General features: G+C 45.7%; 1 protein-coding gene and 1 long non-coding RNA gene across 2 annotated transcripts; one reads left to right on the top strand and one right to left on the bottom strand.

The window, feature by feature from the left end:
* Positions 1-515: 515 nt before the first annotated feature.
* On the bottom strand, positions 516-13212 carry LOC128334541 (uncharacterized). Its single transcript, XR_008311309.1, has 4 exons — positions 12967-13212; positions 8959-9106; positions 3889-3960; positions 516-2102 (listed from the first exon to the last, which is right to left on the bottom strand). It is a non-coding gene; the product is annotated as an uncharacterized LOC128334541 (long non-coding RNA).
* Positions 13213-13256: 44 nt separating this feature from the next.
* RRAD (RRAD, Ras related glycolysis inhibitor and calcium channel regulator) lies at positions 13257-21654 on the top strand. Its single transcript, XM_053271450.1, has 5 exons — positions 13257-13412; positions 15861-16229; positions 18569-18642; positions 19308-19512; positions 20795-21654. The coding sequence occupies exons 2-5, from the start codon at positions 15869-15871 to the stop codon at positions 21070-21072; spliced, it is 918 nt and encodes a 305-aa protein (XP_053127425.1). The 5' UTR covers positions 13257-13412; positions 15861-15868; the 3' UTR covers positions 21073-21654.
* Positions 21655-25491: the final 3837 nt, after the last annotated feature.

Genomic DNA, 25491 nt, shown 5'->3' with positions numbered 1-25491 from the left:
GAGGCTTCTCCATGGTGGTAGGCAGGAGTCTCTCTCAGCCCTATCTTGGAGATGCCAGAGAGGGAACTTGGAACATTGATGCTCTTCCCAGAGCGGCTCCATCCCCTGAGGAGAATATCTTACAGTGCTCACACTTCTAGTCTCCTATTCATATACAACCAGGGCAGACCCTGCTTAGCTAAGGGGACAAGTCATGCTTGCTACCACAAGAGCAGGTCTCCTCTCCTTTCCTAATGCCATCAATGTATACCACACTTGACAGAACAGCTTTACTTATTTTCCACACACACCAGTAGGCTTCCATTGTCCAAGCCTGCACATATTGATGCTTTGTCTAGCTGGACAGCAGGGACCAAGCACGATTTTATCAGCACCACCTGCTGGCCAGCACTTGCATTTCATGAAGAACTGATTACTACTTTTACAACGCATGATGGTTCTTCACGCAATGCAAGAGCTGAACAGCAGGTGGTGCTGATAAAATCGTGCTAGGACCCTGTCCAGTCTGGACAAGATGTCAATTGATGCAGTCTCGGACAACAGAAGCTGGTGTGTGGGGAAAACAAGTAAAAGCATGCTTGAAAATGCTTGGGAAAGCATTTTTATTGCTGTCTGGAAACACGAAAAGTAAATGATCTCAAGAGTCACACCAATGAGAAACACTTCAGAGTAAGTCTGTCTGCAGCATTACTGCAGTTGTGAGACATAACCACCAAATTTCAAAAAGTCTTGCATAAAATATCCAAGCGCTTACATGGTGCCATATTTTTAAAAGTTAGCAGCAGCTGGGAAGTCCCCCAAGAGGCTGACATATGGAGACAGCACACAAGAATGCTGAACAAGAATTTCCTGGAGCACCCACCTGACCATGGATCATAAAATCCCCATGGGAAAGATTCCATTTGATCATAATGGCATGCATGTGGAATCTAGGAAGCCTTTTTGATTGTCAGCACATGAGGCTGACAGAGAAATAGAATCAGTTCAGAGCTGACTCACCACTATGTTTGGGTTAAAACAAACTGCTTTCCGGAGGCTGATGAAAGCCACACCTCCAAACCTCAACATTTGAAAAGTCTGGGAGCTCACATTTTGATCCTGCTTATTTTAGAGGTGCATGGTCTGTTGAAACACAAATTCTTAATCAGATTTGTATCATCATGCTCAGAAATTGTTAACAAGAAAATAATTATGTCTTCAAACTGTTCTAGCTCCTGGGGTTTTCTGACTCTGTGAATTTCCTTTAGATGCCACAGTTTGCATGGCAAAAGCTAGAACACTACTTGATATTATGTGAACTGCCCTGAGCCATTCTGGGATGGGCAGTATATACATTTAAAACAAACCAACAAATGAACAGAGTGAGTGAATGAATGAATGAATGGAATTCTCTAAGTGACAGACCTCCTTCCTACATGATCATAATAATACTTCACATTTGTATAGCGCTTTCAGGTTTCCTGCCGCACGGGCTTGGACAGAAAGAAAAAACTAGCCTGGAAAGCAGACTAGAAGGTTTGGCCGAATCCGGAAAGACAAAAAGAAGAATCTGGCCCATTTTCTGAATTAAATTTGAAAATGTCTGTCAAGGTTCTTTCATAAGGCAAAGAAACTTACCTCTAGACATATGTCATGTTTAGTAAGATCCTCACTCCCCTAATCTTTGCTTCCCCAAACTAGTCGTTCTAGAGTCTCTTTTTTGGGGGGGAGTGGCAATAATTAACTGCTTGAGGCACAACTGCCTTACCTTGCCTCATGGAAGGGCTGCCATGGTGGGAAAGAGATGCTAGACTCCGTGAACCTTTTGTCTCAATCATCAGGGCTCTTCTTACATTCTTATGAAGGGAAACAACCCCAGTCCAGCAGCAATGATGGCTACTTCGATGCTTTGTGCCTGTGTGAACATACCTTAGTTGGGGCCAAGTCAGACATTTTTTGCAGAAGAACTTGCAAGGGCATTCTTGAGTTTAGCTGGAGCTATTATCGTCATTCCCTTTCCATGAAGTCCAGGATGCCGTTCTTAAGCAACTGTAACAATATGCTTGGCATCCAATCCACCCTTCAAGAAGATGATGATGTACATTTCACGCTCTGCCCTGACACTGAAATGATATACAAGAAAATAATGGAAGGGGATGGGGAGGAAACTGAGCTCATGTTCTGAATTTATTCCAAACATGAAATTCAATAGGAGCAGATGGATGATCACATCCAGGAGTTACTCATGAGTCAGCTGCCCAAATTCCAAGGCACCCAGAGGCTTCCCAAATTCCGACACCACAGCAGATCATCTGGATCGATGTGCCGGGCGGGGGTGGCGGGGGTGGGGGAGAATCAAAGACCAAAGGCTAAAAATAACAGGTCTGGAATTAGGCGATGACACACACATTGCTCAAAAAACATTCGAAACCAATGCCACTGACCCCTTGCTTGCCACTTGCTCCTAGCCATTTCTTGCAGGCAAGCACTCGAGTGGCAAACTGAAAGAATGGTGTCTGCAGCCACTGCCGCATTGCACATGCACAATGCTTTACTGGTTGTTTGCACTGGAATGGCCATGCTGCCAGTCCCAGGCAAGGGCAAAGGGTAGATGAGAGTATATGGATGGAAAGGGAGAAGCAGAGGCCGGGAGAATGCCAGGCAGCCCACCCACCTTGCATGGTGCAAGCTTTTAAAATGCATTTGTTTTAAATTTGGCTACGCCGCTTTTTAGATTAAAATGTTCCAAGGCAGCTTGCAGGAAATCAGGGGAGGGGGTTCACCAACTTGAGTCCCCAAATGCTGTGGGACTACAACCCCCATCATTCTCAGTCATAATGGCCTTCAGCCAAGGGATCAGTGGGGAAGAAGCATGTGGGAGTGGGTCTTCAAATTATTTAAGTATTAGCTAATGGCGCAGTGGGGAAGTAACCTGCCTATGGAGCAAGAGGTTGCTGGTTCAAATCCCTGCTGGTATGTTTCCCAGACTATGGGAAACACCTATATCGGGCAGCAGCGATACAGGAAGATGCTGAAAGGCATCATCTCATACTGAGTGGGATGAGGCAATGGCAAACCCCTCCTGTATTCTACCAAAGACAACCACAGGGCTCTGTGGTTGCCAGGAGTCGACACCGACTCAACGGCACAACTTTACTTTATTATAGGAAATTATGGGAAAGAGTAAACATAAGGTGTGATCTGATGGCATGTTGGCTGTCCTTTATGGAACACTGGAATAGGCAAAACCTGTATGAGAATGTAAGATGAGTCTTGAATGTAATTTAGAATTAGTATAAGGGTTTGGGCTTTTTTAAAATTGGAAGCTGTACCGGATGATGATGATAATTTTGGATAATGACCCCTGACATCCAGCATAACACAGCACTTGTGCATTAATCATGTTGTGCTAGTGCAAGGCTGTTGTGCCAAGTCTAGAGCTTGTGTTACTGATTGTGTTACACTAATGCAAGCATCTATGCACCAGCATAAGAAGTGTGTAACCTGTGGCATACCTTATATGTTTTGCAGGGAACGTGGGTGCAATTGTGCAAGAATACATTCTGAAAATCCCTGTGACTTCACTCAGCACCGTAATCATTTTGCACAGTGCACAAGCACTTCATTAGTTGCACAAGTGCTTCTTGCACAAGTGCTTCATTAGTTTGGATGTCAGCGGATATGGTTATAGGTCTGATATTGGGTAGGATTGAATTTTTCACATTAACTGTTTTGAATAACAGCATTTATAAATCGTTTTTTGGGGGGGAAAGTCTTGTGACTGCTTTAAAGAGTAATAGATTTATTCTGCCAGAACCTTTTGGGCCTCCTTATCCACTATTTGTTTTAAAGGTGCTTCAAGAGTTTTAAAATCTGTTTTCAGGTTTGCCTAATTTCAAACAAACTTACCTAACTTTGGTGTACTTGTCAATGCTGCTCCTCATCTGTGGACCGTTGTAGTCTATCTGAATTGAAAATTACCTGAAGGTAAAATTATTTGAAGTGGAGTAGAACAGGTAAAAGATAAAGGTTCCAAGTACAGAAACAAACAGTTATGGAATTTCCTGTTACCAAGGAAATCTGTACCCATACCTTATGTTATTGCTGTCAAGGACTCCAACACAGATAAAAGCTATTAATAAAGACAAGATTAACCCAATTCAAGTTGGAAAAACAGAACTGGTTAAAAAAAAAGAGCTTCTCAAAATGGTGCTCTGTGTGTGCAACAGACACACAGCTGGTAGTCTTAATAAAGGGGATTAACACATCACGGAGAGTGCCTCTGTCAGATGATACTGCGTCTTCTAGTCACTCAAAATGATGTGTCACTCTGTGAATCCGGTAGTACAGCAAGGCACTTGGTGACTGAGATTGCATACAGAGAGTGGTGAGCCCAGTGTGGAAGTGAGCCCTATTCCCCCTGCCCACAGACATATAACCTATCTTGGATCAAGATCCAGTTCTACATATTCACAGGAGAAGCTAGCTGAGCATAGCACTGATTGGCTGGAACTAGTGCCATCATTGACCCCCTTTCTTCCCAAAGCAGTTTTTCAGTCTTTTGAAAATTGATTTTAAGGGGACAAATGGATATTTATTTGAATGAATGTACATGTGGGGCTTTAAATATTTCTTTTAAAAATCAGAATCTGATACCTATCTTTGTCTTATGGCTTAAACCTTTCTATTTATAATTTGGTGGCCGGTGAATTAAATATTGATACAGTAATCTGCCTTGCCCCTTCTCCACATTCTTAAGATCGACAATCCACCTTTTGAGCAGCCTGATTCTATACATTATTACTCAGAAGAAATCAGAGAAGAAGAATATTAAATCTACAGTATAACATTGGCAAAAGGCTGAGATAACTACTGTTTATTAGCTGTGTCTTCCACCTTGTTCCCCTTGAACTCAGGATGGCACACACAGGGATTCTCGGGTGGTCTCCCCTCTGGGTGCTTGCTCTCAGACCCAGCACTGTTTTGCTCCATTATTTGGCTCCAGACCTGGCCCTCTATAGGAAGCATTTTGAAGACTGAGAAAGCATGCCATACATGCTGTGGACGTATTTGAATTGAGCACAACGGCTCTATTTAGCCATCATTTCGTTATTTTTCATTTATAGGCTGCCTTCCCATGAAAAAACAAGGCAGTTTGCAACCATTTAAAAATACAAATAAAAACCATTCATCTAGCATGGCTAATAGCCATGAATAGATCCTTGGATTGTTCTGGGCCCTTTTTAAAGTCTGCCTCATACAGCAGCAAAATAAGAGCATATATAAAGGTTGCCTTGCCTTCTTGGAAGAAGTACTTCCTTTGGCCCCTGTCAATCAGCTTCACTGGGTCAATTTCACAGGATGAAATTGATGACCTAAAGAGAATGCAGGTATTCCCTGAGACGTCACACAAGGCCTCGGAGCCCAGCATCCTGAATGGTGCTGGGAAGCGAACTGGCAGCCGGTTCTGCTACATTATCCACCGATGGCATAAGGTGGATGTGTTGGGCTCAGCTCAGTGCCTGCCTGTCCTTTTGCAGGCAAAACGTAGCCCGTGCATGAAAACCGAGAGCTTGGCAAGGTGACATCTCGGCAGTCTTCACCTACTTCCCCAGTGGCTTCAACTAATTGTAATTGACAAGACCATCTCTTGGTTGAGAGATAGGCTGAAGGCTCTTGCTGAGAGCAGCCGGTGACCTTTTCTTGTCACATTAACACTCCACACTCTAGTCGGGAGGGTGAGCAGGACTGGAGCAATCCCACCATGGCACGCTGAGCCATGAGTGATGTGATAATGCAGCTAAGGAGCAAAGGGATAAACAACAACATATAGCAAAAGGCCAAATAAGGGGTAGGAATGTGTGTGGGAATCTGGGCTACAATGTGGATGGGGCCATAGCCCAGTGGCAGAGCATCTGCTTTGCATGTAGAAGGTCCCAGTTTCAATCCTGGGAAAGACTCCTGCCTGGAACCTTGGAGAGATGCTGCCAGTCAGGGGACTCAATCCTGTCTACACCAGGCTTGCTCAACTTAGCCCCCCCCAGCTGATTTTGGACTACAACTCCCACAATCCTCAGCCACAGTGGCCAATAGCCAGGGATTATGGGAATTGTAGGCCAACATCTCCAAGAGGGCCGAAGCTGAGCAGCCCTGGTCTTCATTGACTGGCAGAAGCTCTTCAAGGTTAAAGGCAGGAGACTCTCCCAGCCCTACCTGGAGATGCTGGGGATGGAACCTTGAACTTTCTGCATGCAAACAGATGTTCTGTCACTGAATGACAGCCCCATCCCCTAAGAGAACTATCTTGCATCACTCATATGTAGGGACATAGGAAGCCGCCTTATACCAAGCCAGACCATTGGTCCATCTAGCTCAGTATTGTCTACACTGATGGGCAGCGTCTTCTGCAAGGTTACAGCAGGAATCTCTCTCAGCCCCCCTATCTTGGAGATGCCAGGGAGGGAACTTGGAACCTAGATGCTCCTCCCAGAGTGGCTCCAGTGGGAGCTATCTTACAGTGCTCACATGTTGTTTCCCACTAATATGCAACCAGGGCAGATCCTGCTTATCTAAGGGGACCAAGTCATGCAAATACAAACCAAAGTGGGCCCTGCTTAGCAAAGGGGACAATCCATTTGCAGCCATGCAAATAAGCAGGTCTGAGAGGAGAATGGCGATAGGGACGAATGGCTGCTGATGTCACAAAGATTTTGAAACCTTAAAACAAAGGAAAACAGAACTTTCCCCCAGTGTTGTTCATTGGGGAAGGGGCATTTGAGGGCAGTGCTCTGCCAGGCGAGAGGCAGCAGGTTCTCTAAGCAAAGCTTATTACTCTGAGTTTCAGGCAGTCTTTCCCTCCCCTTCTGCTAAGATGGTTTAAGAGTTGGGCAGACGTTACTTTTATGGTTTGAAGATGTGCAAATATTTATATAGTATCTAAAACACACCATGGCAACCCGATTTTGTGATTCCCCACGTTGCAGGTGGCAGACTGACTGAGGCTGAGTAACGGCAGTTTTTTGCCTCACCCTGCGAGATCATCCAAACAGGTGATTTTGCACCTCCGAGTACCGTCCCTCTTATCTGGGGGCTTCCCTAACGCATTTGAGAATCAAGTGCACATCAACGAGTCGATGGCTATGCATTTGTCCGGAGACGCTGGCCGGTCCAGTTAACTTTACAGCAAATTGGAATGCTCCTTTTGGAATGGTGAATTTCTCTCCTGCCTTTCATGTCCCCTTCCAATCACATTTGTTGTGGAGCCAAGGGCCTCTCATGGAACACAAACCCTAGAGCAGGGATTCTCAACGTGTGGGTCCCCAGATGTAATTGGACTTCAACTCCCATAATTCCCAGCCAAAGGCCACTGGGGCTGGGGATTATGGGAGTTGAAGTCCAATAACATCTGGGGACCCACACGTTGAGAAACCCTGCCCTAGAGTGTCAGGGGCAATGGACACAGTTTAAATGCAGTTAATCTGGCCATTGCTTCACTTAGCTCAGAATTCTCTACATGGCTGGCAGGATTCCAGCTTTCCAGCGTTCCTAACAAGGCTTTTTCCTAACCCTACCTGGAAATGCCAGGGATTGAACCTGGGTCTTTCTGCATGCAAAGCAGATGCTCTACCACTGAGCTATGGTCTTTGCTACTGCCCAAAAGAGAACTTATTATTATTATTATTACATTTATATCCCGCTCTTCCTCCAAGGAGCCCAGAGCGGTGTACTACATACTTGAGTTTCTCTTTCACAACAACCCTGTGAGGTAGGTTAGGCTGAGAGAGAAGTGACTGGCCCAGAGTCACCCAGCAAGTCTCATGGCTGAATGGGGATTTGAACTCGGGTCTCCCCGGTCCTAGTCCAGCACTCTAACCACTACACCACGCTGATTCTTCTTCTCATTCAGCTAAAGGCTCCCTTACTGCAATACTAAGCATCTCTGTAGACATACAGTACTAGGGCTGACAGTGTCAAACTTTCTCCAGGGAGACGAGACTGGGTTCTTTGATTATTATAGACAGGGCTGTGCATTCTCCTTGCTTAAAAACAACGAAACCCACACGAAGTTGAAATTCTGCACGCAGGCAATTCAAAGTCGGCTGAAAATCGGAACGCTGAATACTGCAGACAACGGAGGCATGCAGACTGAGATAATTTCCACAATTGCATTCTCTTCTTTTCTCCCATAATCCATGCTGGTTTTGCAAATTGTGGAGAAGAGTAGTGAGCTAAGCGGAACCCCAGGAAACTATTCAGCCACCGCTTTGGCTTTTGAAATAATAGTGGAGAATTTTAAGTATATCTTCAAAAGCAACAATGCCAGAGAAACCCCAGAGGCAAATGAAAGGCTGAAGGGAGTGGGATATGGCAGTGTTCTCAGACCTTGGTCCCCAGATGTTGTTGGACTACAACTCCCAGTATCCATAGCCACCATGGCTGTGGATGATGGGAGATGTAGTCCAATAACATCTGGGGACCCAAGTCTGAGAACCCTTGGGATCTGAGTTGATTCCTGTTGGAGATGGAGTTCCAGTGCATCAGCCTTTTGCACCAACTATCCTAATGACCACTAGGGGCATTGGGAGTAGAGGTAGCTAGTGAGGGTCTCCTTACCTGTACCTGCTTTCCTCTGCTCTGTGACCCCTGCCTTGTAGGGGTCTCCTGTAGTGAGTCAGCCCTCTTCCTTTCCTCCTAGAGAGAAGATGGAAACATCTCTCTCTCCCTCCCACTACCTATTCATTATGTAGCTGATAGATAGGATAGGTCTTTCCTATCCCAAATATACTTCACCAATAAATCAATTTAGTTTAGACTCTACAGTGTTACTTAAATAGTTGCAACAGCTCAACTCTGCACTCTGTAACTGAGTGGTAGCTTCCTTGGTGCTTTACTAAATAATCACAAGCCTCGACAATTCCAGTTGCCCACCCCTCATTGGCATCATCTCCCTCCCAGTTTGGTGGTGGTTGTTTTTCATACCTGCATGAAGCTTTCAGGGTCTGGCCAACTGTCTTGATTTAATGCTGGCTCTTTATTTCATTTTGACTTTCTGCTTGTCATTTTTTATTTGTAATGTTGAATTATTTCAAAGATCCTCTACTTTGGGAATCTGACAGACTGAAAGAGACTAAAAACAATTCAACAAATAAAATCTAAATTAAAAAGACTAGAAAAATGCTTTTTTTAAAAATGAAATTTGAGATCCTCAAAAATTATTATTCACATTTACAAAAGCTAGATTTAGCATCTGGTCTCACATTCTACTTTTCTCTTTTCTTCCTAAAGAATTGCAGGATACACTCTGCCCTGAGGATAGCCTAAGATGCAACATAAAGTAATATCTAATAATATAAAAAATACCTTATGGTGTATTGTTATACATGCAAAATATTTGGTTATTGTAGTCCATTCCTCAGCATTTTGGTTACAGTATATAGCATACCGGCCCTTAAAATGGTCGATCTGTCTTAATACACGATCTGTCCCCTTGCCCAAATAAAAAGTGCACTTTACTAATCTGATGTGGAGGTCACAAATATCCCAAAGTAAGTCAAAGGAGCAACCACTTTGCTGGGTTGCCTTCAGTGTGCAAATAAAACGACAACAAGTCCTTCATTAAACATTCCCTTTTGGCAGTAGATGAATGTAGCAGCAAATATAATGGTGTCTTAATATTGGTATTTTTCTACATACAAAAATGACACTGAACACGAGGTGCTGGTCAGTTTCAGTTTCTCAGTCAATGCAATTTTGGGGTAAATATGAACCCATTACCATCAGAGTATACACTACAATCTACAAAAGATTACAAGAGGAAGGGGGTATGAAGCACCACGGGCAATTGATCATGTTACAGTTGAGGCATATGATGAGTATGAAGAAACTGTAATTAACGTTGTATAATCCCTCCACACACACACACACATTTCGGGGTAAATTTGACCCCACTAGTTGAGTGAAGGTAGGAAATACTACCATATTTGTAACAACGGACAGGTTTCTCTATAGCTGTGGCAGAGCAGAGATCGTCTTTTACCAGAGTAGCACCACATACAGCTTTTCTGCCCTCTGGAATTTGATTATAAAAGGCTACTGCCAAATATTACATACTGTTGCACTTAACATAGATGCCTCCTGTGATGACTAAGATACTTTCAACCTTTTCTTTTAATCAAGAGCACTAGAAACTTGCTTTAAAAAAAAAAGCTACAAAGCTTGGAATTTTGCTGGAGTTACATAATTGTGCCTTAGAAGCTTCTTTCTAACCTCACAACACAGGCCATATGGTTTTCTAGACCAGCTGCCTAAAGTGTGGATCAAGTTAGACGATAAATAGAACTCAGTTCCTTTCATTTATTTATCTGTATCCAGGGCTGAACACACTCAGATACCACAGCGATGAGAGTAATTATAGATGATGCATACACAGAAAGTATGGGAGGAAAGGATATTAATACAACTCAACATTTATATTTAGTGTATTGCATTAGCAAAGGTATTAACACCAAGAGGCCAACATTAACATTAAGGTCCAAAGTTTAATTCTTTTATATCCAGGACAGTCGTCTCCACCTTTTAAAAGGAGAATGCTGAGCCAGTATGGATTCTTACTGTGTTGCATCTAGAGAATTCTGGAGACAGAAAATGCATGTATGGTGTGATAGCTTTTGGTGGAATCAAGCTCTTTGGCAAGACATATGTGCAGTCTTTTGAGTTACCCAAACCTTTCTTCAGCCAGATGGAGAAGCACCTGTTTTTTCAGTAGTATAGTTCTACCAAAGAAAACCACAGGGCTCTGTGGGTGCTGTTCCAGGAGTTGAAATCGACTTGATGGCACACTTTCCCTTTACCTTTAGGGAGCAAAGCTGGTTACAGGTTGAAAAATAACACCAAAAAGTTAGGATTTTCAAGTACAGAAGGGACAGTCTGGTGCAGTGGACAGAAGGCTGGGTTTAGAGCTAGATCCCTGGTCCCCTTCTCTGCCACAAACCTTAGCAAGGGATGAGCTTGCCGCCTCAGACAAGAATATCCATGATCCTTCCCGTCAATGAAAAAGCACTATATGATGATTAATAAACCACGATGAGGTTGCAGTCATGCCCTATAAGGACTCCGAAGTGAAGAATGGTTACTCTGCATGTGCTCAAAGGCACTCTCATATCATTCTCATGGAATAAGCACTGACGTCAAGGTGCAGGAGCTCAGGTTCAAATCAAGGCCAGTCTGCCATCCTCAACTGCAGGGGGTCTCAAACTCAGGACTCCAGATGTCGTTGGACTACAAAGTCCATCACCCCCTGCCATAGTGGCATCATCCCAACCAAACCTGAACTCAGGCCTCACAACCAGGCCTCACAAGCTAGCCCCTGCTAACTTGGCAAAGAGGCACCTTTGAACATGGTGATTCTCTGTATTTAGCAGGGGGAGAGTAACTGGCCCTCTCCACCCCCAGCACAGTACCTCCAGTGACTGTTGCTGGTGTGTATCTTATGTTTCTTTTTAGACTGTGAGCCCTTTGGGGACAGGGTTCCATCTTATTTATTTATTATATCTCTGTGTAAACCGCCCTGAGCCATTTTTGGAAGGGCGGCATAGAAATTGAATTAATAATAATAATAAAAAACAACAACAACCAGTTCAGATTCCACCTCCCGCCCTGCCGCAGTGAACCTGAACTGAACCAAACATAAAATATCTTGGTTGCCTTGAATCCGACTGGAAAACCCCTAAACCTCAAAACGGATACGTAACCAGTTCAAAAGCAATGGCCCAGTAATCAGGCACTCTGCTTTCAGTTGTAGGATTGTCCCCACCCCCTGCTGATTTTTTTTACCCTGCTGTTTGTATTTTGTTTGTAGAGCCAGGTTGTATCCTATCCAGTTATCTTTTGCAGTTTGTTTGTTTGGACATTTTGTCCCGAGGGGGATCCTGTAGAGCAGTGTTTCTCAACGTTTTTGGAGACATGGACGGGTACATTATTCATGTGCCATTTCCTGGACCAGCAGTTAGTAAGGGGGTCGCCCCCTCCCACCAACCCCACCCCCAGGCACCCCCCAAAAACGATTTCAGGCATCTCTCCGGAGCTCATTTCCACGCAGCCCCCAGGCCCAAAATTGGTTTTTTTGGGGGGGTGATTTTTATTAGTGATGCCTTACGGACCAACCCAACGCCGTGCGGTCCACGGACCGGTGTTTGAGAAACACTGCTGTAGAGAGTGTGAGGGAGGAGTCAGAAAGGGAAAGGGAGGGAAAGCAGGAGGAGAGAATGGAGTTGTTGCTGAATAAGTTAAATCCACATAAGATTTCCTTGTGTCGGTGGGCACAAATCTTTCCTTTTTTCTGAGGGAAGCAGCTCTAAAGCAAACCCTTAGAAATAAACTGCTTTAAAAATAATGCATATTTCCTTCTCAAGTTGAATTGCCATCTTAATGTTACAGAGCAACCTTGCAAGCATCCAAGTTTGACATGATTCTGCATGGAATGGGATGTATCTAAAACACTTCAAAACTGGTTGAAAGTGTCTGAAGCAGTTACTGAACAGCTTTTTGAAACAGCGTCTGAATTGAAACTGAACCAGAGAATTTTTAAAGATCGGATGATCCTGATGAAAAAACACCGATGAACTGGAACCAGTTTTTAAATGGTCCAGACTTCTGTTTTTTTATATTCTTGACAGTGCAATACTAGCAACCCACCCATATTTATTCCAAAGTCGGTGGAAATCTCCCCCTCATAAGTAAGCATACATTGGATCTGGCAACCTTAAAACTGCTAGGCAATGTGTGCTCTATCAGTACTAGTGACTAAGGACATCCCGTCGATTTATAAATATGAAATGATGATGAAATGATGACATCTGGTTGCTCTCCGTGCCGCTAAGCAATCGCTACCTTTTCAGTCTGCCAAGAGTCCTTCTGTGGAACCCGAAAGCTGGTCTGCTTTTTTAAAATTCTTGTTAACAGAGGATGGGGTTGCTCCTATCAACTTACCTGCGGGTCGTCGGGCAACCAACCTGCTTATTCCGATCATCAGAAAAATAGCTCCCGCAATTCGGGAAGCTCCCGCAATGGGGTTTTTCCATCGTGTGGGTCCTAATCCAGCTCCTGTCTGGCACTTTTCCTTAGCTCCCCCCGCCACAACTTCCAGGCAGTGGCGGGCGGGGGGGTGGGGGCGGCGAGGAGAGGAGCGCAGCGTTCCGATTCCAATTCACAACTTGGTTGGACTCTTGCTCACCCTGACGTCACAATGAGAGGCGGAGCCGGGCTGGCTGGGGCTGCATAAATAGGAGCGAGAGGCAGCCGAGAGAGAAAACCAGCACAGGAGGACCTTGAGAGTGGTGGCTGATTGCTAGAGCCGGAACCAAGCCGCTGCCTGCGAGATCCCCGCTACTGGCTGGTCTACCCTCCTCCGAGTTCCTCTGAGCAGCATTTCCGAGGTAAGGGAGTCGCGACGCGGGGTTAGGGGCTGGCGGCGGCGCGCGCCTTGCGATGATCGAGCCCGGCTGGCATCGGGCAGGCGGAGAGAAGATGCCCCTCTCCCCGCTCTCTGCGATCGTGTGCGGAGGTCACTTGTTGGTGGGCTGGCCGAATTCGCGCTGCTCCTGTTCCCCGGGGTGCTCTCTCCGCAGCTATAGACTTGGTTTAAAACGAATGAAGTACTCCCTCAACCCACCACGATGATCTCCTTTGCAGCTGGAAGAAATTGAAAGGGAAATTTAATTGAAAGGGAAATTTAACTTTCTTTAGAAATTTAAATTTCTAAAGAAATTTTAATGCGAAGCTGACTTGCATTGTTGTGGGCCACTGGTCTTGTGGCAGCAAGCAGGAATCGCCCCCTTTGCTAAGCAGAGTCTGACCCGGTTTGCGTTTGAATGGGAGACTATATGTGAGCATTGTTAGATATTCCCCGCTGGGGCTGGTCTGGGAAGAGAGCCTGCCTGCCTGCTTGCATGCATGCAGAAGGTTCCTCCCTGTCCCCTCCCCGGCAGCATCTCTAAGATATGGCTGAGATTCCTGCCTGCAACCTTGGAGAAGCCGCTGCCAGTCTGTGAAGACAATACTGGGTGAGATGGACCGATGGTCTGACTCAGTATAAGGCAGCTCCCTATGTTCCTAGCTCAGCATTGTTGACACTGACTGGCAGTTACTCTCTTGGGTTTCAGGCAAAAGTCTTTCCCAGTCCTACCTGGAGATGCCAGGAATTTGAGCTTGTGCATGCAAGCTGATGCTTGATTACTGTGCTGCATCTCCATCCCCATAGAGATTATTTATAGGAGCAAAGGTAAAACAAAGTTGCCCTGTCGAGTCAGTGTTGACTCCTGGTGCCCACAGAGCCCTGTGGTTGCCTTTGGTAGAATACAGGAGGGGTTTCCCATTGCCGTCTCCCGCGCAGTATGAGATGATGCCTTTCAGCACCTTCCTATATCACTGCTGCCTGATGCAGGAGTTTCCCATCGTCTGAGAAACATATCGGTGGGGATTCGAACCAGCAACCTCTTGCTCCCTAGGCAAGTTACTTCCCCGCCGCGAGCAAAGGTAGCTGCTGTTTACTGTATCAGGCTCTCGGTCTGTCTACCTCAGCATTGCCTACTCTGACAGCGGCCCTCCGAGGTTTCAGGACCGAGTCTTTCCCAGACCTAACTGGAGATGCCGCCAGGGATCAAAGCTGGGTCATTCTGTGTGCAAAGCAACCCAGCTGCTCTCGCATCCCAGCCCCATCCATAGAGGGTGTTTTCCTCTTCAGTCTCTTTTGTTGCAAACTCGGTTAACCTGAACATCTATTTGCTTTTTTGGATTTATATACCACCCTTCCAAAAATGGCTCAGGCCAGTTTACATCAAAATAAAAACAATTAGAATCATTTAAACCCAACATTAAAAATTTAAAAGCATAAATCGAATTAAAAGCCTGGGTGGGTTAATGTGTCTCCGGTGCCTTTTTAGAAGTTGCCAGAGATGGGGAGGCTCTTATGGCAACAGGGCAGTGGGGCTCGTGGGGAATAGAAGATGGCCCTGAATTTAAGACAGCCCTCTTTAGAAAATAGAGGTTTTTAAGATGACACGCATACCCAATTTGTAACAACCTGGAAAAAACCTAGTACTGGATTCAGGCAAATACTGTGTGTGTATGTGCGCGCATCAGTAACTCTGTTTCAGACCAGTGATGGCACCCCATGGCTGTCACTCTGCCTCGATATGGAGAAGAAGGGTGTGAGCTCTTGCGCACGCACACATGCCTTGCCCTCTTCCATGACTAGGATTTGAATGAAGTGACTTTCAGGTACACACTTACCTGAAAGTATCCACTGAGCAAGAAAGTCTTGCTTCTGCGTAAGCATACACTGGAACGGAGCTATCGGTCTTTATGCTTTCACTACCAGTTTATGCTTCAACACCCCTTGGGAACGGTCAGTTTTGGATCAGAGAGGAGACACATCTGCAATAGTAACGGAAATAGAAAGCTGCATATTCTTTCCCCTGCTTACCCCTTCCTACATTTCTCTCTCTCTCTCTCTTTCTCTCTCTCTCTTTCTCTCTCTCTCTTTCTCTCTCTCTCTTTCTCTCTCTCTCTTTCTCTCTCTCTCTTTCTCTCTCTCTCTTTCTCTCTCTCTCTTCTCTCTCTCTCTCTTCTCTCTCTCTCTCTCTTTCTCTCTCTCTCTTTCTCTCTCTCTCTTTCTCTCTCTCTCTTTCTCTCTCTCTCTTTCTCTTTCTCTTTCTCTCTTTCTCTTTCTCTCTCTCTCTTTCTCTCTCTATGGACTGTAAGCCCCTTGGGGCAGAGATCTCTTTGGTGCTCTATCAATAATGTATCCCCCCTCCCCAGGATGGAGTGTGATAGTTCTGGATCAACAAAACCAGAGTCATAAACATTTTCCTCTCTGTCTGCAGGCAGCCCCATGACCCTGAACCGAGGCGACAAGCTGCGTTACCTGGACAAGCGGCGTGGCAGCATGCCTTTGGCGATGCACCAGCAGCACCTGCACCGGCGGAGCATGCCAGTGGACGAGCGGGAGCTGCAGGCATCCCTGCCGGAAACGGAGCCCTCCAATCTGGTGCGCTGCACCTCCTACAACCCGGTGGAAGAGGCACACTGCGAAGGCTGGGTGTCGGACTCTTCCGATTCGGTCATCTCCTCCGGCAGCGATTCGGACAGCAATCTCTACAAGGTCATCCTCTTGGGCGAGCATGGTGTGGGCAAGACCAGCCTGGCGCGGATCTTTGGGGGCGTGGAGGATTGTCCCGACGCAGAAGAAGCGGGTGAGTCTTGGAGGAAGCCGTGGAGAAGTCTGAGAATGCTTCATTCACATGTAAAGAGGTTATGCCTGTTGCGGTGTTGTTTTTTTACATTTTGTATCCCACTCTTCCTCCAAGGAGCCCAGAGCAGTGTACTACATACACGGGTTTCTCCTCACAACAACCCTGTGAGGTAGGTTAGGCTGAGAGAGAAGTGACTGGCCCAGAGTCACCCAGCAAGTCTCATGGCTGAATGGGGATTTGAACTCGGGTCTCCCCGGTCCTAGTCCAGCACTCTAACCACTACACCACACTGGCTCTCGGCGTGGTGTAGTGGTTAGAGCATCATCCTATTGATGCTTTCATAGTAGTTCCTAAACATAGGAAGCTACTGACCGAGTCAGGCTGTTGCTCCAGATAGGTTAAGTTCTCTACACTGACTGGCAACAGCCTTCCAGATTATGTAAAGCGTGTGCTTTACCCTGGAGAGACAGTTCCACCTGAGAAAAAAGGATATGCAGAGTGGAGGGAGTGATTGCAAACCAGAGAAGCAGTATTTTTAAGGTGTCCAGAATCGGGGTGCAATCAGAGCTGGGCCCTATATTCCTTCCTGGAGGAGAGCACTGTTAGTTCATGGATGCCCTGAAATCTTTTGCCCCTTGACATCCTTTGTGGCCGCTCAAGGGATCCTGTAGGCATACATTAGATGTGGCATGCAGCAAAACCTCCTGGAGTTGGCCCTGGTCCCATATTGGAATGTAATATGGATCTTTCTAATCCTGAGTGCTCATTTTGCATGTATGGGTTCATGCATCACTGCTTCTCTTTGAGATGAGAAAAGCCCTGGGGAGTTGCTGCTAGCCAGTGTAGACAATACTGTGTTAGATGGGCCCATGGTCTGACTTGGTAGCAGGCAGCTTCCCGAGTTGAAGAGTGCATCTGAGCATGTGCAGAGTTCCTTACCCTTCACATGGTGAGACCCAATCTGATACTGGAGCAAGAGCTTCCAGGGCACAGGGTGGGAGGTTCAAACAAACTTTGATCCCAGGTCTACTAGCTTAGAGCATTAAGTGCTAGTTATGCAACTGTGGAATGATGTATTTCTCCAGTGCCGAATAAGCTTTAAACAACCCAAAATAAAAATCCAATCCCTCTGCAGCCTTGAAGCTTACTAGGTGTGACCTTGGACTAGTCACACTGTCTCTCAGCCTAGCCCACCTCACAGGGCAGTTGTGAGGATACAATGGGGAAACCTCTGAGGTCCTTGGAGGAAGAACCGAATCCAAATGTGTTGGATAAAGAGCCTTTAGGCAGCACAGGCAGAAGTTTTCTGCCTTCTTGATTTAAAATGATGTTCTACACGAAAATACAAAGTTGTGACTTGTTACAAAACATGCTTCTCGTGAGCTGGATATCCATGGAAACAATTTTCTAATAAGTTCATGTAAATAAATCTAACAATGCAACATTCATTTACTGCCTAATGAAATGGAACTCACATGGCTTCATGTCACCTTGAGGAATGTGCTGGCATTTTAAAATGCAAACACAAAGAGCCTAATAAGAGCGCCAACATTTTGGAGCGCCTCCAAGGATTCAAATCCACTCAAACCTAAAGCACTGGAAAACTTTGGGTTAAATGTCCCACACCCCTAGATCTTGCAGATATATTCTACATTTGACTGTGGTGGGGGGTGGGATTGCAGGGAGACCTGGTTATATTTGCTCCATCTTGCTCCAAGACGCAAGGCAGTGATACTTTGGAATCTTCCCTGCTTCTTTTTCTTTTTGGCTTGGACTCTAAAATTAAAAATCCAAAACTCTTTTTGATTAAAGAACATGAAAGCTACATTAAATCTGTAGCTTTCACCGCATTCTTTCCTTGTGGCTTTTTCTGTCAAATGCTGTACTGGAACTGTTTGTACAACATTAAATTTGGAAGGGGAAATAATTGGATGCCATACAAGGATGGCAGCTGGTGCTTTGTGATGTGCTAGATCAGTGGGCTGTGTTTCCATCTCATTCATTCAAGTGTTATCTAACTTTACAACCTGGTGAAGCAAATGCATTGCAGTCAATTTTGAATCTTGGCCCTAAAGACATCTGCTTTGAAGTGAATCCTGTGGTTCTGACACGGAACTTACTTCTCTAAGTAGCAAGTGTGTGCATACTTACTGGAGAGTAAGCCTCTTTGAACACAGTACTTAGGACTGCCCTGCATGTACATGAATTCAGGGTTCTCTTCCTATTGACTTGACTGAGTGCATGCTTTAACTGGGCTCTTATGGTGATCTCTGTAATAATGTTTTGTACATGATATACAATAAGTTAAAAAAAATTCTCCCTAATGATTTCTCCTTTAGGTAATACATACGACAGATCTATTATAGTGGATGGGGAAGAAGCGTCTCTTGTGGTGTTTGACATATGGGAGCAGGTACGTTTTTGTTTTGTTTTATTTGGTTTCTTTAATATCTGCCTCGGGCTCAAAAAAGCTTGCCTCACTGGTGATTACTTATTGGTGTGAAACTGACACTGCTCTGTTATAACCTGGTAGCATCCCACCTATATTAAAGCGCCAGTTTATAAAACAGCCAAAACATTGGGATGCAGCCAGACTTGATCCTGTTCAGATCAAGGAGATAAACACCTTGATATTTCATGCTGGCACTACCATATCCATCTTCAGTGCTGGCATGTCATGTATACTAGGCAGCCTGGTACCACGTTGTTACCACTGTTCCCTCTAAGAGGGATTCCCAGATGTTGTTGACTACAACTCCCAGAATCCCCAGCTGCAGTGGCTTTTGCTTGGGGGTTATGGGAGTTGTAGTCAACATCTGGGGAACACTGGTTGGTACACCTGCTAATTTGTGGTCGCAAATGAGTGCCAGACTCCAGCATGCACAAGAAATCTTCTTAAGTGTATACATCTTGGCACTATCTAGTTGATTGCTTCCCAAGTGTGTGTGGGGGTGATGGTTTCTATGCTGAATTTAGACCACCTCGTGGCCTTCCATATGGGATTTCCAAGTCAGGAATGTTTCACCCAGTGTTACTTACTTCTGTTACAAATCTCTTTATGCCTATTTTTAATTCTAGGATGACAGCCAATGGCTTCAGAACCACTGTATGAAAATGGGGGACGCTTACATCATCGTGTACTCGGTGACAGACAAAGTTAGCTTTGAGAAGGCCTCTGAACTGAGAATTCAGCTCCGAAGAGCAAGGCAAACGGAGGACATTCCTATAATTCTTGTAGGAAACAAGAGTGACTTGGTCCGATCACGGGAAGTCTCCGTAGACGGTGAGTGTTCTTTATCCTAACATGCATTCAAGCACTATGCAATTCCTGTTTGGGTTTTTTGGGGGGGTAGTGTTGGGTGGGCTGGACTCTGATCCTCCAGGGATAGGTGGGGGACAGCCCCCTTCATAACCAACCTCAGCAGTTTTGAACTTGCACAGAGGGTAAGTGGGAGGGAAGGCTGCATACAGCCATCCTGTGTTTCTTGCAAACTTTGTAAAAGCTGCAAAGCTTTCAAGGGTCTGATTGGTCCTGAAGAGTTGCTCCTTTGGTGGCAGCAGGGGATGTAGGAGGAGAGCTGGTCTTCTGGTAGCAAGCACAAATTGCTCCTTTCCCCGGTCTTCCCTGGTTTGCATTTGGATGGGTGGCTACATGCTGTAAGTTATTCCCTTTAGGGCAGGGATTCTCAACCTTGGGTCCCCAGATGTTCTTGGACTTCAACTCCCATAATCCCCAGCCCCAATGGCCTTTGGTAGGGGATTATGGGAGTTGAAGTCCATCAACATCTGGGGACCCAAGGTTGAGAACCCCTGCTTTAGGGGATGGGGTTGTAGCTCAGTGGTAAAGCATCTGCTTGCATGCAGAAGATTCCATCCCTGACATCTCCAGGTAGGACTGGGAGAGACTCCTGCCTGAAATCTTGGAGAAGCTGCTGCCAGTCAGTGTAGATGATGCTGAGCTAGATGGACCAATGGCTTGACGTGATAAACATAGGGCAATACAATAATGTTCACAGGGCATGCATCCCTTATTTGGAATCTAGAAACTCAAGGTAGGGGAATCCTGTGGATAACTGGGCAAAACCAGATAGATGTTAAACCAATACTCCAGGAAGCTGGAGTAGATGGATCTTGCAAAGTTCTTGTGAGATGTAGGCTGCAGACAGTGGCTGTCCAGAACACTGAGAGGTAGAATGAGGGAAACCTCACTGCTCTTGGGATGTACATTCATTCCACTAGGGCAGGGTTGCACAACTCTTCAACAATAGCTGGAGAGCTGAACTCCCATCACTCCTGACATAGGCCACTGTGGTTGGGGGTGATGGGAGTTGAAGTTACATAGCCCTGCACTCCTGTCTCCTGGTAAGCATGTTCTGGAGCATTTCCAAAACCAGATTGACCAGATACTGGCAGTGGGACAAAAATTGTGTTTGTAAACAAGGAGAGTGATGCTTATGCCTTACCACTCCCCGGTGTCCCACTCCTAAAGGACTTCTAGAGGTTGTCTTGTGCTGCCCCTGTCTCTTCTGCTGGAAGTCATCCTGTGCCCTTCTTTTGTCCTCCAGAGGGACGCGCCTGTGCCGTTGTGTTTGACTGCAAATTCATCGAGACTTCAGCAGCTTTGCATCACAATGTGAAGGACCTTTTCGAGGGCATCGTCCGGCAGATCCGGCTACGCAAGGACAGCAAAGAAGACAACGCCAGAAGAATGGCCAGCACCAAGAGGAGGGAAAGCATTAGCAAGAAAGCCAAGAGGTTCCTGGGGAGGATCGTGGCCAAAAACAACAAAAAGATGGCCTTCAAGGCAAAGTCAAAATCCTGCCATGACTTGTCAGTGCTCTAAAACTGCTCTTGGCAAGAACTGGGTATAGGGTGTGTGTGGGGGGCTGTGATCGTGTGTTTGACTCTTAAGGGAGGGGGAAAGGGACTATGAACACACAGTAGGAGAAAAACCTTCTCCATGCCTTAAGGTTCCTAAGCAGGACTTGGAAGTCAGATTACTGTGTCCTCACTGGTCAATGGTTTTTCAGCTTCAGCGTGAATGACTGAATGATTAATTCAGTGGTTTTGTATGCCTGCATTCTCACTGTGTATTTGCTATCTGTCCTGTGGATATCAGGGATGCAAAGATAAGAACGGATGGTGACTTACAAATGGAATCCTGTATCGCCAATTGTCTCCTTTGCAGAGCAAAACTTGAATATTTGTACGCAGGCTCGTACGCTCTTTTTGGTATACATTTTGAAAAAAGCAATGCTTTTTAAAAATTAAACATGGGCTGGAGGGGGCATTTGGAAGTGCATATGAATGGTTGAAAGCAAATATAGAATATAGTTTTTTGAAGTTTAATTTGCACTTTCATTAACTGTTTAATTTTGTTACTTGTTTACATGCAGATTTTATAATAAAGTATTTCTGGTTAGAATTGTGGGGTTCGTGTTGTCTTTATTATAGTAAAAGCACTGGGGGAATCGGTGGTATTCTCAAAGTGTCCAGAGTGATTAGTCAAAGGGCTACAAAATGAGAACTGTAGACCAAGCTGGTTTATATCTGGGTTTTAGGGAGCTCCTGTTCATAGCAGGTAATGAAACTTTGTTCACTTTTTTTCTAAATGAAAAGCATTTTTTGGGAGAAGTGTTCCCTGTAATGGGAATTCCCAGGTGGTGTTGACTGCATCATCCTCTGTTGACCCCATCATCCTCAGCTGCAGTTGAGTAGGAGGGAAAGCAGGAGCTTCCTACCCTCAATTCCAGTTTGACACAGCGGCAGAATTCAGATGACACGATGCTGCCTTTGGACCTGACGTTTCGGTGATGAAACTGAGATGTGACCGAAGGATCAAATTCAGGTGTGGGGGCTAAAATCCACTCATGGTTCAGTGACTAACCTGTGGGCTCACACATCCAGATGACAAAAATCTTCAACCTCTGGCACAGTTGCCTCTGGTTTTGCAGTATGTCCAGAGGCAGCCCAACTGTCATTTGCAAAGCAACTTCAAACCCTGGCTTCAGATTCTGATTTCTTGGCCCCAAACAAATAGTGATCTATGGAAAAGGCTCAGGTTCATATGTAGGGGTGTGCATGAACCGTTCAATGTCGAACTGGTTTGCATTGAACTGGGCTGCTTCAGTGGTTCAATCATGAACTGAACCGAGGCCAGCTCAGTCTGCATTTGAACCAGACTAAGCCCGCCTCGATGCAAATGGGTTCCATATCAAGGGGGAGTGGAGAGAAAGGTTGCTTCAGTCTCTTAGCCAGCTCGCCACTGCTCACTACCCCCATCGCCAGCCAAATCACCGGCTGGATTGCTTTTAAAACATAAACTGCACATGTGGCAGCGGCACAGTTCTGGCCTCTGTGCATATGCGGAAGCTGGAACCACACCACCACTGTACGGGGTGGCGAGTTGGGTACGGAACTTAAACAACCTTTCTCTTTCCCCTATACCAGTATTGTTGCCCAAACTGGTTCGACTGAACAGACTGGACCGGCCAGTCAGTTCGACCAAACTGGTTCGGTGCAATGCGGCTCGGTCTAAATGGATTCAAATTCCAACTGAACCACACTTTTCAGTTAGTGCGCAGCCCGATTCAGATGTACCGTGAAATCACATTTTAGCAGTGGTAGATTCAAGGAGCGGCGGAGTAGGCATTTGTCTACAGCGGCAAATCTTGAGGAACAGCAAATGTTGCTGCTCCTCAAATTTTTGCCGCCCCTCTCTGGGGGTGGCTGCAGCTGCAGTGCGTATGTGGGGAGGTAAAGTCCCCCCTTTAAACTTTTTTTAAAAAACGGTGCTCCCAATGGCAATAGTTGTGGGAGGGGGGTAAGGGGAAAGTTTCCCCTTTTGCCCTCTACAGAACAACACCACTGTCAGCAGCGGGATAGGGAGGGTGGGGGGAGGGGGGGGAGGGAGGGTGGGGGGGAGGGGAGGGGAGAGGGGAGAGCCCCCCTTTTACCCTTGAAAACTCTGCAGCTGCATGGTGGGATGTGGGGGGGGGGGGCAGTGCGCTCCTTCCAGCTCCCCTCCTCACAAGTGACTGCACGGCCTCTCTGCTGTGCAGCCCATTTCCAGCCTTCCTCCGTGTGCGGTTAAGAAATGGTAAAAGGGTGGCAAAAGCCTTTTTGCCTATGGGTGGCAAAAAGCGTAATCCGCTCCTGCATTTCAGCAAAACAAACCATGGTTTTGTGTTCTGTCTGAAACCAGCTACTGTTGTCCTTGTACTACGTATGTTAATTCAGACGAAGAGGGCAGCTTAGGAGATGTTCTCGGTGGTTTGTGCCATTTAGTGAATCCAGTGCTTCGCTTGTGGAACCTATGAGACATCCATTCTTATTTGATATGCACAATCTCAGCATGTTCTTTATTCCAGCTGTTTGCAAGACTTGAAAATAACCTCCACTGCTATTAAAGCCTTTGCTTTTACATTCCTGTGATGCTTTCAGAACAAACTTTGCAAGATTGATAGGGCCATGGTAATCGTGATTGTTTTACTGGAGACAGAACTAGAACTGTTTTTACTCCAAGTATTAAGTTTTCTAAATGCCTTTTAAAAATAACTGTAATGCACCCTGTGCAGTCATTATTTAAAGCTCAGCTGTTCTTGGAGTCCAATCTATTATGATGCGTCAGTGGCAATGCAGCAGAGCGAATGAGATTGCAGGACCTCCTCAAGGACACAGTTAATGGTTGCGCTCATGAATACTCTGCATTGTAGATCAGGCTGGAATCTTATGGACAGGCATCTTGAATAACTCAGTGGAGGTGAAAACTGTCGCCAGGAACATTGATGATCAGTGAAGCATTCTTAAAGATCAAGAACCTATTATAATGCAAGCATTCCTAAAGATCAACAAACTATCATAATATTTGGAAAGCACATTTCAAGTGTCAAAAGCACGACATAGTCAGGTCAATTAATCGTACAAGTTTTAGCTGAGTGATCAAGGAATTAGTCAGTTACATTAGCTCAGTGGCAAAGCATGTACTTTGCAGGCAGAAGGTCCCAGGTTCAATAACTGGCATCTCCGGGAGAGGAATGGATCCCATCTGAAACCCGGGAGAACTGCTGTCAGTCAGTAAGACAATGCTCAAGTAGACAGACCAATCGTCTCACTCACGGGGACATAGGAAGCTGCCCATCCCCAAGGGGAAGATCTTACAGCAGACAGTGCTTATGTGTCATGTGCCCATTCAAATACAAACCAAGGTGGGCCCTGCTTAGCAAAGGGGGAAATCCATGCTCGCTGCCACAAGACCAGCTCTCCTCCCCAAACAAGTTATACCAACTTAGTATGAGGCAGCTTCTTATGTTTCTGTGTTACCATTAAATCCTATGCTGGTACTCTGTACCATATATAGTATGTGCTTACTTTAAGTCCTGGAAATAAGTGAGTGCATGCTGCTTATAGATAATATAATAGTAAGGTCATGATATAGATAATATAATAGTTTACATGCAGTCTATCATCTACTCCTCCTTGATCTGTACCCTTAACTCCCCGCCCCCACCCATGGAAATCTTTTAGAAAGTTGTATGCTGGGAACATTGACAAAACCCTTGCAAATCTCTCTCTCTGGGTTTAGCCAGACCTCCCTCTCCCAGCTGGAAAATCTGCCTGCAGGAATAAATTCCCAGCATAACATTGGAGAGTTACACCTCCCTAGAGATGTTAAAAAATCAGAGGTCAACATTCAGACCAAGAGAAGCATAAATTAATGAAATTTATGCATTTATGTATTATTAATTTTGATACCACCTTACCTGAATGGCTCTAGGCAGTTCAAATGAATAAAAACAACAACAAGCAGAATAAATAACCCATTAAAACAATTTAAACCAATTAAAAACACCATAAAACCATTTAAAAGTCACTGAAGGCGAGGCTAAAAATATGCATGTCTAGGGCTCTTTATTTATTACTAGTGAATTTAAGCCCGTTAAATTAACGGGTGCTAGTAGACCGCTATTGCGGCTCACTCTTTGGGGCTGTCTGTTCCCTTCTCTCTCCTGCCCCACTCTCCCTCCCTCCCTTCTGCCCCACACTCTTGCCTCTCTTCCCCTCCCTCCCACCCCACTCTCTTGCCCTTCCTCCCCCTCCCACCCCTCTCTCTCACCCTCCCCTCCCTCTCAGTGTCCTGCTCCAGTCCGGGGATCAGGAAAGTCCCGCTGCCCGGTTCCCTCCCACATTGTCATTACGCCCGTTGCCTTCACGGGCGCAAGAAGAGTGCTGCCGCCGCCGCGGGCGGCCAGGCCCGAGAGTT

Source organism: Hemicordylus capensis, chromosome 9 (genome assembly GCF_027244095.1).
Source record: "Hemicordylus capensis ecotype Gifberg chromosome 9, rHemCap1.1.pri, whole genome shotgun sequence".
Classification (NCBI taxonomy): domain Eukaryota; kingdom Metazoa; phylum Chordata; class Lepidosauria; order Squamata; family Cordylidae; genus Hemicordylus; species Hemicordylus capensis.
The sequence above is the reverse complement of the archived record's forward strand: the minus strand, read 5'-3'. Positions and strand labels throughout refer to the sequence as shown.

Excerpts from the sequence above, each read along its gene's own strand:
- RRAD (XM_053271450.1), top strand. The coding sequence starts at position 15,869 with ATGACCCTGAACCGAGGCGACAAGCTGCGTTACCTGGACAAGCGGCGT. Across the intron at positions 16,230-18,568 it reads TCCCGACGCAGAAGAAGCGG|GTAATACATACGACAGATCT; the intron begins GTGAGTCTTGGA and ends TTTCTCCTTTAG. Across the intron at positions 19,513-20,794 it reads ACGGGAAGTCTCCGTAGACG|AGGGACGCGCCTGTGCCGTT; the intron begins GTGAGTGTTCTT and ends TTTGTCCTCCAG.